The 16,911-nt window shown below is 46.4% G+C and overlaps 1 protein-coding gene across 3 annotated transcripts in view; it reads right to left on the bottom strand.

The window, feature by feature from the left end:
• Positions 1 to 1,502: 1,502 nt before the first annotated feature.
• Positions 1,503 to 16,911, bottom strand: part of MAP3K13 (mitogen-activated protein kinase kinase kinase 13) — a 229,474-nt gene continuing 214,065 nt past the window's right edge. For all 3 annotated transcript variants that reach the window (XM_073551551.1, XM_073551553.1, XM_073551552.1), the window contains exon 13: positions 1,503 to 5,006. In XM_073551551.1, the coding sequence (XP_073407652.1) occupies positions 4,905 to 5,006 (102 nt within the window). In that variant the 3' untranslated portion in view covers positions 1,503 to 4,904. The remainder of the gene's footprint in view (positions 5,007 to 16,911) is intronic.

Here is a 16,911-nt window from a genome sequence, read left to right on the forward strand (position 1 = left end):
CCGTCAATCAAATTTCCCAATATATCTACCAAAATTCAGGGGAGAGTTTTAGGCACACGTTTGACTGCAATACAACAGGCTACATCCCTTCGGTATTGAAAAATAGCGTAAAACTGCATTATTCAATAATTTATATGGTTGCATGCATTGGCCTATAAGTTCAACATGACAGTTTCCAAAACCCCTAAGAAATGTAAGCACAGAGCAAAAAGAATTTAACCTAAGGCATATTCATATAAATCAGACCTATGATCACAATTTGGGGCACTTATTATTTTTCGGTAGGTGCAGGTCCATCAAATTAGTCTCTATTTTATTAGCGATTTCCTAAAATAAGCGGCCAGGGCTTACAATCAGCCAATTCCTGGCATGGTGTTTTTATGGAAGTGCATATAGATTCCCCTGCAATAATGTAACTATAGTGCGATGGAAAAATACCTAATAAAATCCTGTATGAGCTGTTCTTGGCAGCAGTTATCAGTTCTTGTGCATACAAATGTGTCCCAAGAAGAGGACTGCACCCACCAATAGGTTACGTGACTGAGCGATGTACTAGGCAGATGCCCCCTTAAATATTAAAAGGTATTTTCCACTTTAGGAAGATATTATAGTCATCTGATAAGGAGTCTATAACATCAGATTAGATACAGTATACAGTAGCTGCATATGAAAACCCCCTGCTGTATCTCCAAACCTTTATGGCAACTGAGAAATAGTTGGTTTCTGATCTTAGGGCCCATTCCTGGAATTAGAAATCCAGTGATCACTCTGAACTCAAATCAGTAAACATTTTGATTGATCTCAAAACCCATTTGTTCCCTTATGACACAAAAGAATTATTGTGCTGCCAATGATACACACAGAGACATTCCGATCCACAGAAAACAAATCATTACAGAAATAATAATAATAATTAAATGTTGCATAACTTAAAATCTTAATGTAGTCCGGCTACATGAGAAAATTAAATAATTTAACTTCATAAAATACTGTTTCCCATAACAATAAAACATTTCCCTTCATTCGTCCTAAGGTGCTACACAAAACTTAATACTCGCAGTTGTCTGCCACAATCTAAGGCTAGTTTCACACTAGCGTTTTTGAGCGCAGCGACGGCCTGCGCACGGCCGCCGCTAAGCCCCGCCCCCTGCCGTGCCTCCGCCGGTAGCTCCACCTACCGGTGCATGACGCTGCATGCGCCCTGCGTCCCCTATCTTTATCACTGGGGCCTGCGCAGTATGCGTTTGGCGGCGCATGCACCTTTTTGACGGTGCGCCGGCGCAACCAAACTGCAGCAGGTTGCGTTTGGCGCAGGTCGGCGCACCGTCAAAAGGACGCATGCGCCGCCAAATGCATACTGCGCACGGCCTGCGCCCCCAGTGATAAAGATAGGGGACGCAGGGCGCATGCAGCGTCATGCGCCGGTAGGCGGAGCTACCGGTGGAGGCCCGGCAGGGGGCGGGGCTTAGCAGCGGCCGTGCGCAGGCCGTCGCTGCGCTCAAAAACGCTAGTGTGAAACTAGCCTTAATTATACATTTAACCCAATTGCTGCAGAAAAATAAACACTGATATTGTTGAATAAAGCATAAAAGTACATTACTAATTCTGTCCAATTTTACGTCAGTGCAAACTTAGACTAGACAGTCTGAAAATGCACCAACTTTATGACAGTGGCTCATGCTGGATGACAAATTTGGTGCATAATTAGACACTTTCCGCCACCTATTGGTTGGCTTTTTTTTTTGCCACTTCTTGTTGTCTAAGACTATGCTCACACTGCGTCTTTTTCCAGTAGTCAATAAAAGTCTGGTTTTCAAACAAATGATACTTCAGGAATATCTCCTTTTCTCTGAATTTTTGTAAACCCCAAGTGGCATTTTTCTTCGTTGACCTGCTCAAAAATTGGCGCAAGAAGACACAGCGTGAACATATCTAAAATTTAATTGCATGTCGTCACACTTTAAGCCTCTCCCCTCTAGGTCTCCTTGTCAAATGAGGCGCAAAAAATTCTAAAATGTATAATAAATAGTAATAATAATGGTAAATTATAATTAAACATAAGGCAAGGTTATGTGGCAAAATTGACTAAATTTTGCTGCAGATTTTGTCAAGGTCTAGGCGCAATCACATTAGTAAATTTGCACCATTGACTCTTGTTAATCAAAGCTAGTGCAGAAAGTGGATGCCCATAGGATCTAGATTGCTTCTTATACATTCCAAACTGCACTAAGAAAATGACAGCAGAAATGGATTAGTTGAAATGGGCTACGCTTGACCTTAGCTTGCACTAATTTTTATCATGGACAGAATTGGACCAAACTAGAGTGTTAATCCACAGACACCAGTGGCCATGCCAATATTTCTGCACCAAACACCCAGATTCATGTATCCATGTTTATATGGATATACTATCGTTAGTGGCCATATACTTTACATTCCTTTATACTTAGGAGAGTTAAAAAAGATAATATAGCACCAAGATCATAGAAAGAAAGTCTCATTCCCCCATAGTGAAAGCTGCCATTTCTCTGTATGTGGGGATTCATTTACCAGTACCTAGATATAGCACTGTTTCTTAGAGGTGAGTAATGCTGAGACTCACAATGGATGGCCACCAAGTCATAATTTAGAGTGCCAAAAAAATTTCTAATAAGTAATCTTTACCTAATTCTTAGATTTATTCTGCCATGATTCAGTGTTTCTTTTATTAAATGTTGGTTCTTATATTTATGCAGCAGCAAAGGGGTTAAATTTCCACATATGTGTAAACAAAATGAAAATAATAAAGCTTCCAGATTCATTTATATGAATTGGCACTTACACCGGGAAGAACCCAGTTGTGCTCCATCCTAAAGAGACCCAAGAACCTATACTCAGTGCAAAAAAGCCAATGGGTTAAATCATATCCAGTCTAACAAGTCGGTAGAAATATATGGGTGTACTATGTTATGATCCACGTATATATTTCAGTAGTGATGATACTTTCTTGATTAATGGACTTCATTCAGATGAATTATTCAGTCCACTAAATGGCCATGTACACTGTGTTTAGGTGATCGGGTTCACTTTTGAATTCCAGGTTATGTAAATCTGAATCCTGAGGTTTTCAGGGAAATAAATTACTTGCCATAGAAATAATATTATGGCTTAATTCACACAAACAAAAAACCCACAAACATAAAAAGTAACAAAAACATGTAAAAATAAAAAGACTTCAATACAACAAATGGAAGAATGGTCCGATGAGCCATACCCTTTCTGATTGGCTAATTAACTTTGGAGTTTAATCACCCTAAATAAAAGACCCTTCTGACAAGTAACAAGTGTGACATGTTCAGCAGGTTAGCAGCCTATGAAATCAAATCTCACTGCACAAATGCATGGATCTTCTGAAAGCTCTACACGTCTTATTTTTAACAAAAGCCGATAAGGAGCTCTGTTCCTTTGCCTGTAATGTAAGTGCAGTTTGTTACTGTAATTGGATCATATTTTGGGAAAAAATTAACCCGTACAGGCTAAAAGAAGTTCATTTTCAAGCTGAGTAGGTTGCATACGTGATTTTTGCTGGTTGTGCAAACTTTGAGAATCAGAAGAATTTGGTTGGAAATATTCTCCGGCATACATGGCTTCTTCTCTGGTACCATGCAGTGCAGCTGGGAGTGCGACCATATGTACCACACTGGAATTAGCTCTTTGATAATCCACATCAGAGAGTAAAGGAGGCCTTCCCCTCCTATTTCTCTTCCATCATGTGCTTTTAGGTGATTTGGAAAGGTGCATTGAAAATGACATATGTCAATTAGTATGGGGGACAGATGTATCTAAGAGAGAGGGAAGGTCACTACTATGAGACATAGGAGCAATGGCTGGGAACTCTCCTGAGCGGGGTGGCAGGTGACCTCTCTACTCCCTGAATTTCATATGTTTACAGGATCAGAAAAAAACAATAGACATCATGGGAGATGTTTCCAAGTGCTGGTGTCTTCGAACAGAGTTTGTAAAAGTTTGAACCAAAACATTTACTAGAGATTGAGGAATTCTGCACTTCTGTTCATCCAGGTTTCAGTTTGAAGGGTGAAATGGTGTTACCCACAGAAAGTTTCTGGGAATTTATAGAGAACAAAGTTGACTTCTCAGTGATCAGTTCTGTTGAGTGAGGAACCACCCAGAGTGGTTTCTGCTTTTTTTTTACCAGGTAATTAATAACATTTTCAGTCTCTTGCTGCTTTTATCCTCATACTTGTATCCAGCAACTCTTATTCTATGTGGAGGATCATGCAGCTATTCTAGCAGACATAAGCAAATCCTCTATGTCCATAGCATTCTTATCTTTGTTCTCAAGCATGTGTAACCCTTCAGGGCATACTTTTAAGACTACCTCTTTGAAGGAAAAAAAAAACCATTTGGTCCCTAAAAAATAAAACAGCAGCAGATCTTCTAGGCATTTACATGTCCATCAGAAATGAATGCTCTTCCCAGTGATCCATTACTTTAGTGCTATTATACCTTTCTCTTTTAGGCCTATCATACAGTAAAAAGGATCTAACAAGCACAAAAATAAAATAAATATGAAATTTTACAGTACCTTAGTTTGTTAAAATATTTATCCCTGCCATACATAGAGAGACTTGTTTCCATTGTGAAGCTTGTTCATTTTGTGGAGGGGTCTCCCACAAGTCTTTGGACTCTCATTATTGCAGACATCGGTTATCTCTATTCTTAGAATTGGACAGGAGAACCAACAACATATTGCTTTGCAATAATTTGCTGCTTCTCACTTAATAATGGAAAGGTTATCTCAAAAGACTTAAGGGAATGAGTAGTGGCCTTTACATTTCTGGTGTGGAGAAGTTCAGAATTGGCATATGTATGGGCTATGAAATACTGTTCTTGGCAGAGTGAATTCACCAGGTGGAAGTGTTGCCAGGGTTGTTGGTTCGTACAGTTGCATCAGAACATTCTGCTTCTGAGGAATCACAGTCCGATTCAGCAAAATTCCCTGGGTTCTGCAAACAGTAGATTAAAAGATGAATTTAATGTCATGGTATTAAAAATTTACAATTTTAGGCCTCATTCATGTCCGATTTTTCCACGTGAAAGAAATCAGAGTTTGATCAGTATTTGATCAGAATGTGGACTGAGTATCATCCAATTTTCTAGTGTGTGGAGAAGCAGAAAAAATATTTTCTCCACCTTCTCCATTCTCTCAGTCTTTGAAAATCGAACCACAGTGTGATGCGCCATTGACTTGGACTGACGATTTTGACCCGAGCATAGAATCAAAATCGGACATGTCTCCACGATTTTCCAAAGACCCCTCAGTTCACAAAAGAATCACAGACATGTAAATAGTCTCATAAACTATCACAAGCACGAGTGCTATCTGGATAGCACTCATACGTAAAAATTGGACATGTGAATGAGGTCTTAAGTTGTTTTTTTCCATTTGTATAGCTGAAATTAAGTAATGTGAAGTCAGATTGTAAAGGGTATGCTATATTTGTGCTATTCCCCTTTGTTACTTTCTCTTCCCGGTACCGTACATAAAAGTGTATATATGTATATTCATGTATAATGGTATCTGCTAAATGTATATTTGACGTTGTGTACCTTTGTGTTGCTATGGTTAGGGAATAGGGTAAGTACAGTTACAAGATTGGCCACTAGATGGGGGCATTTTAGTTTACAGAGTTTTTAGCTAGAATGTAGCATAGGGAATAGCTAACTATAGGAGGGACTGTTGTGTGGTAAGGAAGTGCAGATGTTGATGTAGAGTCAGAAGGTCCCGGGCGCCACATGGGTTAAAAGCCAGGACGCCACAGCAGTCACATAACGTTAAAGAAGCAGTGAAGCCCAGCCATTCGGGGGTCCCCAGGCCAGAAGAACAGTATTAAGTATCAGTGTTGCTGTAGTCTGAAGGAGAAGAAAAAAAGTGGTCCAGGAAGAGTACAGGGTGCAGATTGTCTAATATGTGGCAGGTCATTGTGGTGTGTCCCACAGGGCCATGGGGTACTCAGTCTATTGCCCTGGGCATCCATTAAAATAAATGAGGAGGAAAGTTTGTAGGGTATTAATTCATGACGCCACCCGTGGTGTTCGGCAATAAGGGGATGGCCGACGCTGCCTAAGGAGACTGCTTGTGCAGTTGGTGATGCAGCAGAGTTGTTACAGCTCTCCACGGGTAGAACTAGGCCCCAGGGCAGTTATAGTTCTTATAAGGGATAGTGACGTTGGGGTGCAGTATGGAGGGAATAATGAATAACTGCAGACACATGAACTGTAGTTTCATTTACCTTTACTTGATGGTTTGGAATGCAGACCGGAGCACTGCTAACAGATGGAAATTGAGTTCCGGACAGCCTGGAAGCAATCTAGGGTCCCCTAAGCCAGACGGAGTTGGAGGCCTCCTTGCTGCACTGCTCTCTGAGGTCCTTGCTGCTTAAAGCTATGCTCGAGCCTCTGTTCCTTATGGTCCCTGTACTTGCCAATATGGCAGACACCTTGAGCCTATTGCAGGTGTCGCTCCTTTGTGGTGGCTCAGGGCTCTGATATGCTGCTGTGCCCCGAGTGTCTGATGGGCCATGGAACCTGCAGTTCCCTGCCCTCCTGATTTAGCTGCTGGGACTGTTGTACCCGTGCAGCCACGGACTCCGGTTCTAGTGCCCTGTTCTGGGGTGAGCTTGGTCACAGCTCCACTCCTCAGCTTTTCCTAGACTACTCTCTTCCTCTATAACTCTTCTCTGACTTCAACTGCAACTCTTGTCTGTGGACAAGCACCTCACTTTTCCAGTACCCACCACTGACTGACCAACCTTGTCTCTAGGCCACAACTAATAGGGAAGCTCCCCTAAAACCAGGTTTTAAGCTCCCCCTCCTGGTCTGGAGCCAGGAAAAGTGGTGAATGCTGATGTTACCTGAACAGGGAACTCCTCCTTGCTTCCAGGCATGACATCACCCCCTGGGAGGGAGGCAATGCCACAGTGGTAACCAGACTCCTGGGGTGACACATTTGCATGGGCTGATGCCCTCTGATCCGGGGTGAAACAGACGAGGGAATCCCCAAATACATAGAGTTTCAGGACAAGGAGGATGCTGCGGTACCGCCAAAGGCGCTGTTAGCCCGTATTGTACTGGAGGACGTGGAAAGGAGCGTAGGGAAAGATGCAGACACATGTACAGTTAGGTCCATATATACTTGGATAGAGACAACATTTTTCTAATTTTGGTTCTAGACATTACCACAATGAATTTTAAACAAAACAATTCAGATGCAGTTGAAGTTCAGACTTTCAGCTTTCATTTGAGGGTATCCACATTAAAATTGGATGAAGAGTTTAGGAGTTTCAACTCCTTAACATGTGCCACCCTGTTTTTAAAGGGACCAAAAGTAATTGGACAGATTAAATAATTGTAAATAAAATGTTCATTTCTAGTACTTGGTTGAAAACCCTTTGTTGGCAATGACTGCCTGAAGTCTTGAACTCATGGACATCACCAGACACTGTGTTTCCTCCTTTTTGATGCTCTGCCAAGCCTTCAGTGTGGTGGTTTTCAGCTGCTGTTTGTTTGTGGGCCTTTCTGTCTGAAGTTTAGTCTTTAACAAGTGAAATGCATGCTCAATTGGGTTGAGATCAGGTGACTGACTTGGCCATTCAAGAATATTCCACTTCTTTGCTTTAATAAACTCCTGGGTTGCTTTGGCTTTATGTTTTGGGTCATTGTCCATCTGTAGTATGAAACGACGACCAGTTTGGCTGGATTTGGCTGTATCTGAGCACACAGTATGGCTCTGAATACCTCAGAATTCATTTGGCTGCTTCTGTCCTGTGTCACATGATCAATAAACACTAGTGACCCAGTGCCACTGGCAGCCATGCATGCCCAAGCCATCACACTGCCTCCGCCGTGTTTTACAGATGATGTGGTATGCTTTGAATCATGAGCTGTACCACGCCTTCGCCATACTTTTCTCTTTCCATCATTCTGGTAGAGGTTTATCTTGGTTTCATCTGTCCAAAGAATGTTCTTCCAGAACTGTGCTGGCTTTTTTAGATGTTTTTTAGCAAAGTCCAGTTTAGCCTTTTTATTCTTGATGCTTATGAGTGGCTTGCACTGTGCAGTGAACCATCTGTATTTATTTTCATGCAGTCTTCTCTTTATGGTAGATTTGGATATTGATACGCCTACCTCCTGGAGAGTGTTGTTCACTTGGTTGGCTGTTGTGAAGGGGTTTCTCTTCACTACGGAGATTATTCTGCGAACATCCACCACTGTTGTCTTCCATGGGCACCCAGGTCTTTTTGCATTGATGAGTTCACCAGTGCTTTCTTTCTCAGGATGTACCACACTGTAGATTTTGCCACTCCTAATGTTGTAGCAATTTCTCGGATGGGTTTTTTCTGTTTTTGCATCTAAAGGATGGCTTGTTTCACCTGCATGGAGAGCTCCTTTGACCACAAGTTTCATTCACAGCAAAACCTTCCAAATGCAAGCATTACACCTTAAATCAACTCCAGGCCTTTTATCTGCTTACGTAATTGAGAATTACATAACGAAGGGATTGCCCAAACCTGTCCGGCTCCATCAATTTCAAAGTACTAATTTCAAAGTGTGGCGCCCCTGAGGCTTCAGTCGCCACAGAGGTACTGCACCTTCTCCTAAGGTGTGGTACCCCACCATCCAGGTAGGCTGGGAACTCCCTTTCGCATTCCAACACCTGCAACCCCACACACAGGATAGTTCAGCAGGGACCCATTCATGCTTTATGCTGGAAAGGTCATAGGGTGCCTTTTGTGGTCCCTGGCTTCGTAACACGGGAGGTGCTGGGGAGGCGGGTGGAGTTAGATATAAAAGAGAGGGAAGGTGTAGGATTTCAGGGCAGTCTGGGGTGAGTCCCAGAGAAGGAGGTCAGTCTGACAGAGGGTGAGAGAGAAAGGAAGTCACTCAGACAGGAGTGAGGATCCCTGGAAGAGGGATGGAGGAAGGAGTGCTGCAGCTGCCTCAGTGACCTGAGCCAGCTGGCACGGGAAAGGAACAGAAGGAAGGAGACGTAGACTGGAGACTACAGATTCCATAAGAGAGAGATAGAACAGATCGGAACGAAGGAGAATAGAAGGACGGTGGGAAGCAGGTTGAGAAAGAGAGAGAACCCTTCCAGTCCAGAGCGCAAAGGCCAGGGCCCGATCCCCGAGGTTGATTGAGTCTTTATGTCCGGCAAATGACACCGGAGGAGTAGTGAGCCACTAACGCCTTACTCCCATCATAGACTTGGGACACAACAGCAACTGGATAGTGAGCCGGGGCGCAGAGAGGAGTCCCCGAAGCAGGCTACAGCTGTCTGTCATACAAGAAGAGACTAGGAACACCAAGAGAGAGGCATTCCAGGGTAACTAAGTACTGGAGTGCTTCGCACCTAAAGGCGCATTGGAGGAGACGTTCAGTAAGGTACATATTGGCAGAGTGTGGAGGGGAGAATCCTATCCTGCCTGGAGGTTGGCTGGGGCCCTGACCCGAAGAACACGGTGCGGAGGCAGGCATTTGTGTGAACTGCAAACAGTGAGTAAAGCTTTGGAACCGCATACTCTGGTGTCCTCCAATTATTCCAGCACCGCTACACCTGGGTACCAGCCTCTATATCATTCTGCGCCTCTCCTCATCCATTGCACCTACACTACCCTGGGACTACAGCTCCACATGTGGGGAGCTACACCATCTTTGCTGCACCACACCATCAGTCCCAGTGGATCTGCATGCAGCGTTGACTCAACATCTCACTTGCCAAACACCACGGGTGGCGTCACAAACTATTCCAATAAACTTTAACACCATTAACATTACCGCCATTGATATTGGGCACCCAGGGCCACGGACTGGGTCACCGCTGCGGTGACACATTCCCCCTGATACTGGCCTGGTACCGAGTACCCCACAGCCCTGGGTGTGAGGGGTGACCCAATTTTGGCGTCACGAACAGGATGACGAGACCCGATACCATCGGGTTCTGTGTGCCTTGGATTTACAACTTTTGAAAATGTGCAAAAGACCAAATTTAATAGACTGTAAAATGGACATTAGAAATGGCCGCTGGCATGGAGAAGAAGGGCGTGAAGAGATGGGAGGTCCTAAGAAAAGACCGCGAAGAGTCTTGGGCCTTCCCTGCCTGAATTACTATGTGAAAGATGCATGGCCCACCCCCCGAAGGGTTCGTATACTGACTTGGTATGGAGGCGCTGGAAGAAGACGCCACCCCCGGAAGGAGGGGCAGAGGAAGCCAGTGGCGAGCAGAAGGGCGGAGCAGGAAGAACGCGAGAACTCCATTTTGGAGAGTGAGGGAAGGAGGCCTGCGGAGCGCAGGGAAACGGATCTCCCCGGCGCCATGGCTGAAGGCTCTGACCCGATCACAGAGATGAACCGCCAGCAGCTGGAGGACAAAATCGCCCAGCTGACGTGCCGTCTGCGACTGAGGCAGGAGTCTTTATGGAGACTGAGCAGGCCGCACGCCCAGGAGGGGCCTACATCTGCGGTGACTGCCGCCGCTGCACCGGAGCAGAGATCACACCGCCAGGAGGCCCCAGGTACGTTCGATGTCCTCACACTTGGGAAGGCCCTGGGGTGCACCACGGTTGCAGCGGCTGGTCAGGTCGTGCTAGATCTTGTCTGGGACGGGGATACCAACCCCAGGAGGGGACCAGCACTAGAAAATTTACAGTAACTCTCGTTAACCAGGAGGGTTATTTGCACCAGTTGTGCCTTGTTTTGCTATCATGTTTTTCCGGTAGCACTTTTCTTGCCTTGCTTTTGATTGGCAGCATTTTTCTACAAATGGAACTGGAGAGATCATAGACGCTGATTGGTCCAAAACTTTATTGTACATAGTTTGCACCTCTTTAGGTGCCCTTTCTTGGTTTTACATATAGGATCTGTCATGATCTGACAGTTTTAAATTGCACTGGGTGAACTTTTTTTACTTTGGAAAGTTCCAAGGTGTCTTGACTGTCCCCGGTGGTGGTTAGTGGTATTGCACTTTAGGTTTTTGTGCACGTAATTATGTATCAGGTGTGACACCCTATAAAGGTGTGCTAGGGGTGTGCAATCACTGCCTGTGATATTGTGAGATTGTGTTCACTCTGAGTTTGAGAGCCTGGTGGAAGGATGGAGCTGGAGAGGAGTCCTGCGCAGCTTAGCCAGGGGGGACATGTTTCAGCTATGGTGTCTGGACGAAGGGCTGGCATGGCGTGGTGGGGTCGCAGTGATGGTGTCGGCGGGAAGTGTCTGCATGGACTGGTGGAGTGGCGACTATGGAGAGTGGCACTCACCATGTGGGACTTGGCTGCTGAGCTGGACTCAAGCATGCTTGACTTCGTGGCAGAAGCTGGACTCATCTTGGGGACTCTGTTACTAAGCAGCAGCAACTGGTGGTGGACTCTGCTCCAAGGCTGCACTAAGGTGAAGGATCCTGTTATGGTGATGGATCCAGGTGGAGGAGAAGATGCACGCAGGTGGTGGGCTCTGTTGCTAGGAGCGTACGCAACAGAGCAAAGCTAAGTGGTGTTTCCCCTGTATTGTCTCCTTTCCTCATGTGTGTTGTTAGTGCAGTGGTGGGATTAGTCTCCGCACCGACCTATTCCCTAGTGAGGGTTTAGGGTCAGGGTGAGCAAGGGTTTTAAGGTACGCGTGCGGCGACAGGTGCGGAGCCTGTATAGGGAACGTAAGGAGTGCAGGGACACTGGCTCAGGGGAGCTTAGGAGGTCTCCATGTCCCCCATTCCCTATCGCAGGGCCCACCATTGTTAAAGTTACCCAGGTTCCCCCTTTATTATTTGATTATTGTATAACTTGTAATACCTAAATTCGCCAGGTGGAGGCGGCGTATCCACCTGCACGTTTTATTATTTAAATGCGCCCCACTGGAGGCGGTGTATCCAGGGTCACGTGTGTTATGGGTTCGCCTTGCGGAAACATCTGCGTCCAGACACACGTGACCGTGACAGGATCCTTTTGTGAAGATAATGGTTACACAAAGACACTTTGCGAAGATGATGTTTTTGAATGGACACTTTTCGAAGAATGATGTCTACCTCAAGGGACACTGCAATAAATCCTGGCTGGGAGCAGTGTTCAGCACTTTGCAAGAATCTTTGAATGTTTTATGATGACGTATTTGATAATGTTGTGTCTTGTGAAAAGTAAATGTCTTTTATAGCATGTTTGATACAGAAAACTAGAAAAGTTTTGAGATAGAATATGAGAATTGAATAAAGAATAAAGAATTGAAAGTGACAGGTGACAGGCCAAGTACAGATGGTCAGTGTCTTGCGTCCAGTAGAAAGAGAGAGAAAGAATAATTGCACTTTGAACTAGGAATTGCACTTAAAGAACATTTTTGATACTAAGATAGGAAGTTAGCCTCTTAGTAACGTTTAAGAAATGTGCCTCCTACAATAGGAAGATTAGATAAGTATTGTTAAACAGCATTTAAAATTTTTGTGTGTTCCTGTATTGTGCTTTTGTTGTCTTGCAGCCCGCGGACGTGCTGTGTTTAACGGGGGGTATGTGGCGCCCCTGAGGCTTCAGTCACCACAGAGGTACAGCACCTTCTCCTAAGGTGTGGTACCCCACCATCCAGGTAGGCTGGGAACTCCCTTTCGCATTCCAACACCTGCAACCCCACACACAGGATAGTTCAGCAGGGACCCATCCATGTTTTATGCTGGAAAGGTCATAGGGTGCCTTTTGTGGTCCCTGGCTTCGTAACATGGGAGGTGCTGGGGAGGCGGGTGGAGTTAGATATAAAAGAGAGGGAAGGTGTAGGATTTCAGGGCAGTCTGGGGTGAGTCCCAGAGAAGGAGGTCAGTCTGACAGAGGGTGAGAGAGAAAGGAAGTCACTCAGACAGGAGTGAGGATCCCTGGAAGAGGGATGGAGGAAGGAGTGCTGCAGCTGCCTCAGTGACCTGAGCCAGCTGGCACGGGAAAGGAACAGAAGGAAGGAGACGTAGACTGGAGACTACAGATTCCGTAAGAGAGAGATAGAACAGATCGGAACGAAGGAGAATAGAAGGACGGTGGGAAGCAGGTTGAGAAAGAGAGAGAACCCTTCCAGTCCAGAGCGCAAAGGCCAGGGCCCGGTCCCTGAGGTTGATTGGATCTTTATGCCCGGCAAATGACACCGGAGGAGTAGTGAGCCACTAACGCCTTACTCCCATCATAGACTTGGGACACAACAGCAACTGGATAGTGAGCCGGGACGCAGAGAGGAGTCCCCGAAGCAGGCTACAGCTGTCTGTCATACAAGAAGAGACTAGGAACACACCTAGAGAGAGGCATTCCAGGGTAACTAAGTACTGGAGTGCTTCGCACCCTAAAGGCGCATTGGAGGAGTCGTTCAGTAAGGTACATATTGGCAGAGTGTGGAGGGGAGAATCCTATCCTGCCTGGAGGTTGGCTGGGGCCCTGACCCGAAGAACACGGTGCGGAGGCAGGCATTTGTGTGAACTGCAAAGAGTGAGTAAAGCTTTGGAACCGCATACTCTGGTGTACTCCAGTTATTCCAGCACCGCTACACCTGGGTACCAGCCTCTATACCTTTCTGCACCTCTCCTCATCCATTGCACCTACACTGCCCTGGGACTACAGCTCCACCTGTGGGGAGCTACACCATCTTTGCTGCACCACACCATCAGTCCCAGCGGATCTGTATGCAGCGTTTGCTCAACATCTTACTTGCCAAACACCATGGGTGGCGTCACGAACGATTCCAATAAACTTTAACACCATTAACATCACCGCCATTGATATTGGGCGCCCAGGGCCACGGACCGGGTCATCGCTGCTGTGACACATTCCCCCTGACACCGGCCCGGTACCGAGTACCCCACAGCCCTGGGTGTGAGGGGTGACCCATAAGTACTTTGAATTAGACTTGAATTGGACTGAAATTGACTGTAAGGTAACGGACTATAACACCACAACGTTTTGCCTTCTTTTTACTATCACCCCCATACTACTCTATTTCTCCCTAACTCCTGCAATCCCTCCACCCAGTAAGGAACTTGACATTTCCCCCTCCATCCTTCCAGGCCATCTCACCTCTTCGTCACAACTGTTCCTTCACATACAATCCTTTTTCTCCAGACACACACCGCCACATCATGTCCTATCCTGCTCCCACCTTCTAATGCTCTGTCTACTACTCCTTATTGCTGGCGACGTATCCCCAAATCCTTGCCCTCCTCAACACTTCCCTACACTCACTTCTACCACCCTGCCACGATCCTCTACACATCTTCGCAACCATGATAACCTCATACCCATTCATCCAGCCCCCACTCCCTCAACCCCCTTACCTGGAGCCCTATGGAACGCACGCTCTGTCTGCAACAAGCTATCATTTATCCATAACCTCTTTATCACCAAAATACTCTCCTTCCTCGCCATCACTGAAACCTGGCTCACTTCCTCTGACACAGCCTCTCCAGCTGCGCTTTCCTATGCCGGATTCCATTTCTCTCACACCCCTCGCCCCAGCAACAAACGTGGTGGAGGAGTTGGCTTGCTCCTGTTTGATACCTGCACCTTTACCCCAATTCCTTTGCCACCCTCCGCTGCTCTTCCCTCATTCGATGTGCACTCCGTCCGCATCTATTCCCCCTCCAACCTCCAACTGGCTGTCATCTACCGCCCCCCAGAACTAGCCATCTCCACCTTTCTCGACCACTTCACCACCTGGCTACTCTATTTCCTTTCTGCTGACATCCCCATCATCATCATGGGCGACTTCAACATCCCCATTGACACCTCCACCCCGGCTGCCTCTAAACTTCTATCACTCACGGCTTCCCTTGGCCTCACTCAATGGTCCTCTGCAGCCACTCACAAAGATGGTCACACACTGGACATTATCTTCACCCGTCTCCGTTCCCTCACTAATCTCAATAACTCACCCCTCCCCCTGTCTGACCACAACCTACTGACATTCTCCTCCCTCTCCTCTCCTACTGCGCAACCCCCGCTCCATAAACTTGCTCACCCTCGCAGGAATCTCAAACACCTCAATTTACAATCACTCTCTGAATCCCTTCTCCCTCTTACAGACATAGCTTCCCTTCATGACACAGATGCTGCTGCAACCTTTTATAACACCACAATAACAGCAACGCTTGATTCGGCTGCCCCCCGCACGAAGAGCAAAACTCGAACAATCAACAGGCAGCCCTGGCTAACCAGCCTGACCAAAGAATTGAGACGGGTTTCCAGGGCCGCTGAGCAGAGATGGAAGAGAACCCATTCTACTGAGCACTTCAACGCATACAAGCAGTCCCTTGTCAGCTTTAAGTCCACGCTCTCTGCTGCAAAACAAACTTACTTCGCATCTCTCATTTCCTCCCTGTCTCACAACCCTAAACAGCTCTTCAACACTTTCAATTCTCTACTCCATACCACAGCACCTCCTCCCTCTCCTCTCATTTCTGCCGAAGACTTTGCTTCCTTCTTTAAGCAGAAGATCGACATGATCAGACAAAACTTTTGCCCCCAGCCCCCAATGCCCCTCTTAGCCGCTCAGCCCTGTTCTGCAAAAGCCAGCTTCTCCACCATGACAGAAGATCAGCTCTCCACCCTTCTGTCAAGATCACACCTCACCACTTGTGCCCTCGACCCACTCCCGTCTCACCTCATCCCTAACTTGGCCACAGTCCTCATCCCATCTCTAACACAACTTTTCAACCTTTCACTTACAAATGATGTCTTTTCCTCATCCTTCAAACATGCCTCAATCACACCCATTCCCAAAAAGCCCTCCCTTGACCAATCCTCTGTGTCTAACTATCGCCCAATATCTCTTCTCCCTTACGCCTCAAAACTACTGAAACAGCATGTATATCTTGAACTGTCCTCCCACCTCTCCTCCTGTTCCCTCTTTGACCGGTTACAATCTGGCTTCCGACCGCATCACTCAACTGAAACTACCCTAACTAAATTCACTAACTACTTACTAACCGCCAAGAGCAAGCGACACTACTCTGTCCTCCTTCTCCTGGACCTGTCCTCTGCCTTCGACACTGTAGATCATTCCCTCCTGCTACAGACTCTCATCTCTTGGCATCACAGACCTGGCCCTATCCTGGATCTCATCATACCTAACAGACCGAACTTTTAGTGTCTCCCTCTCACACACCACCTCCTCACCTCGCCCCTGTCTGTCGGTGTTCCCCAAAGCTCTGTCCTAGGACCCCTACTATTCTCCATCTATACCTTCGGCTTGGGACAGCTCATAGAATCCCATGGTTTGCAGTATCACCTCTATGCCGATGACACGCAGATCTACCTATCTGGACTCGACCTCGCCTCCTTACTGAATGAAATCCCACAATGTCTGTCTGATATCTCAGCCTTCTTCTCTGCTCGCTTTCTCAAACTGAACATGGACAAAACAGAATTCATCATCTTTCTCCCATCTCACTCAACCCCTCCACCAGACATATCCATCCATGTCAACGGCTGCTCTCTTTCCCCAGTCCCGTACGCTCGGTGCCTTGGGGTGATCCTCGACTCTGCGCTCTCTTTCAAAGCACATATCCAAGCCCTCACCTCCTACTGCCGCCTCAAACTCAAAAATATTTCCCGGATCCGCTCATTCCTCAACCACGAAACCACAAAAACACTAGTGCATGCTCTTATCTCCCGCCTCGACTACTACAACCTCCTACTCTCTGGCCTCCCCTCTAGCACTCTGGCTCCCCTCCAGTCCATCCTACAATCTGCTGGCCGACTAATCCACCTGTCTCCCTGCTATTCCCCAGCCTCCCCCCTATGCCAGGCCCTTCACTTGCTTCCTATCGCCCAGAGGCTCCAATTCAAAACCCTGACCATGACATACAAAGCCATCCACAACCTGTCTCCTCCTTACATCTGTGAC

This window comes from Dendrobates tinctorius, unplaced genomic scaffold (genome assembly GCF_039654945.1).
Source record: "Dendrobates tinctorius isolate UK_male_01 unplaced genomic scaffold, ASM3965494v1 ptg000177l, whole genome shotgun sequence".
Classification (NCBI taxonomy): Eukaryota; Metazoa; Chordata; class Amphibia; order Anura; family Dendrobatidae; genus Dendrobates; species Dendrobates tinctorius.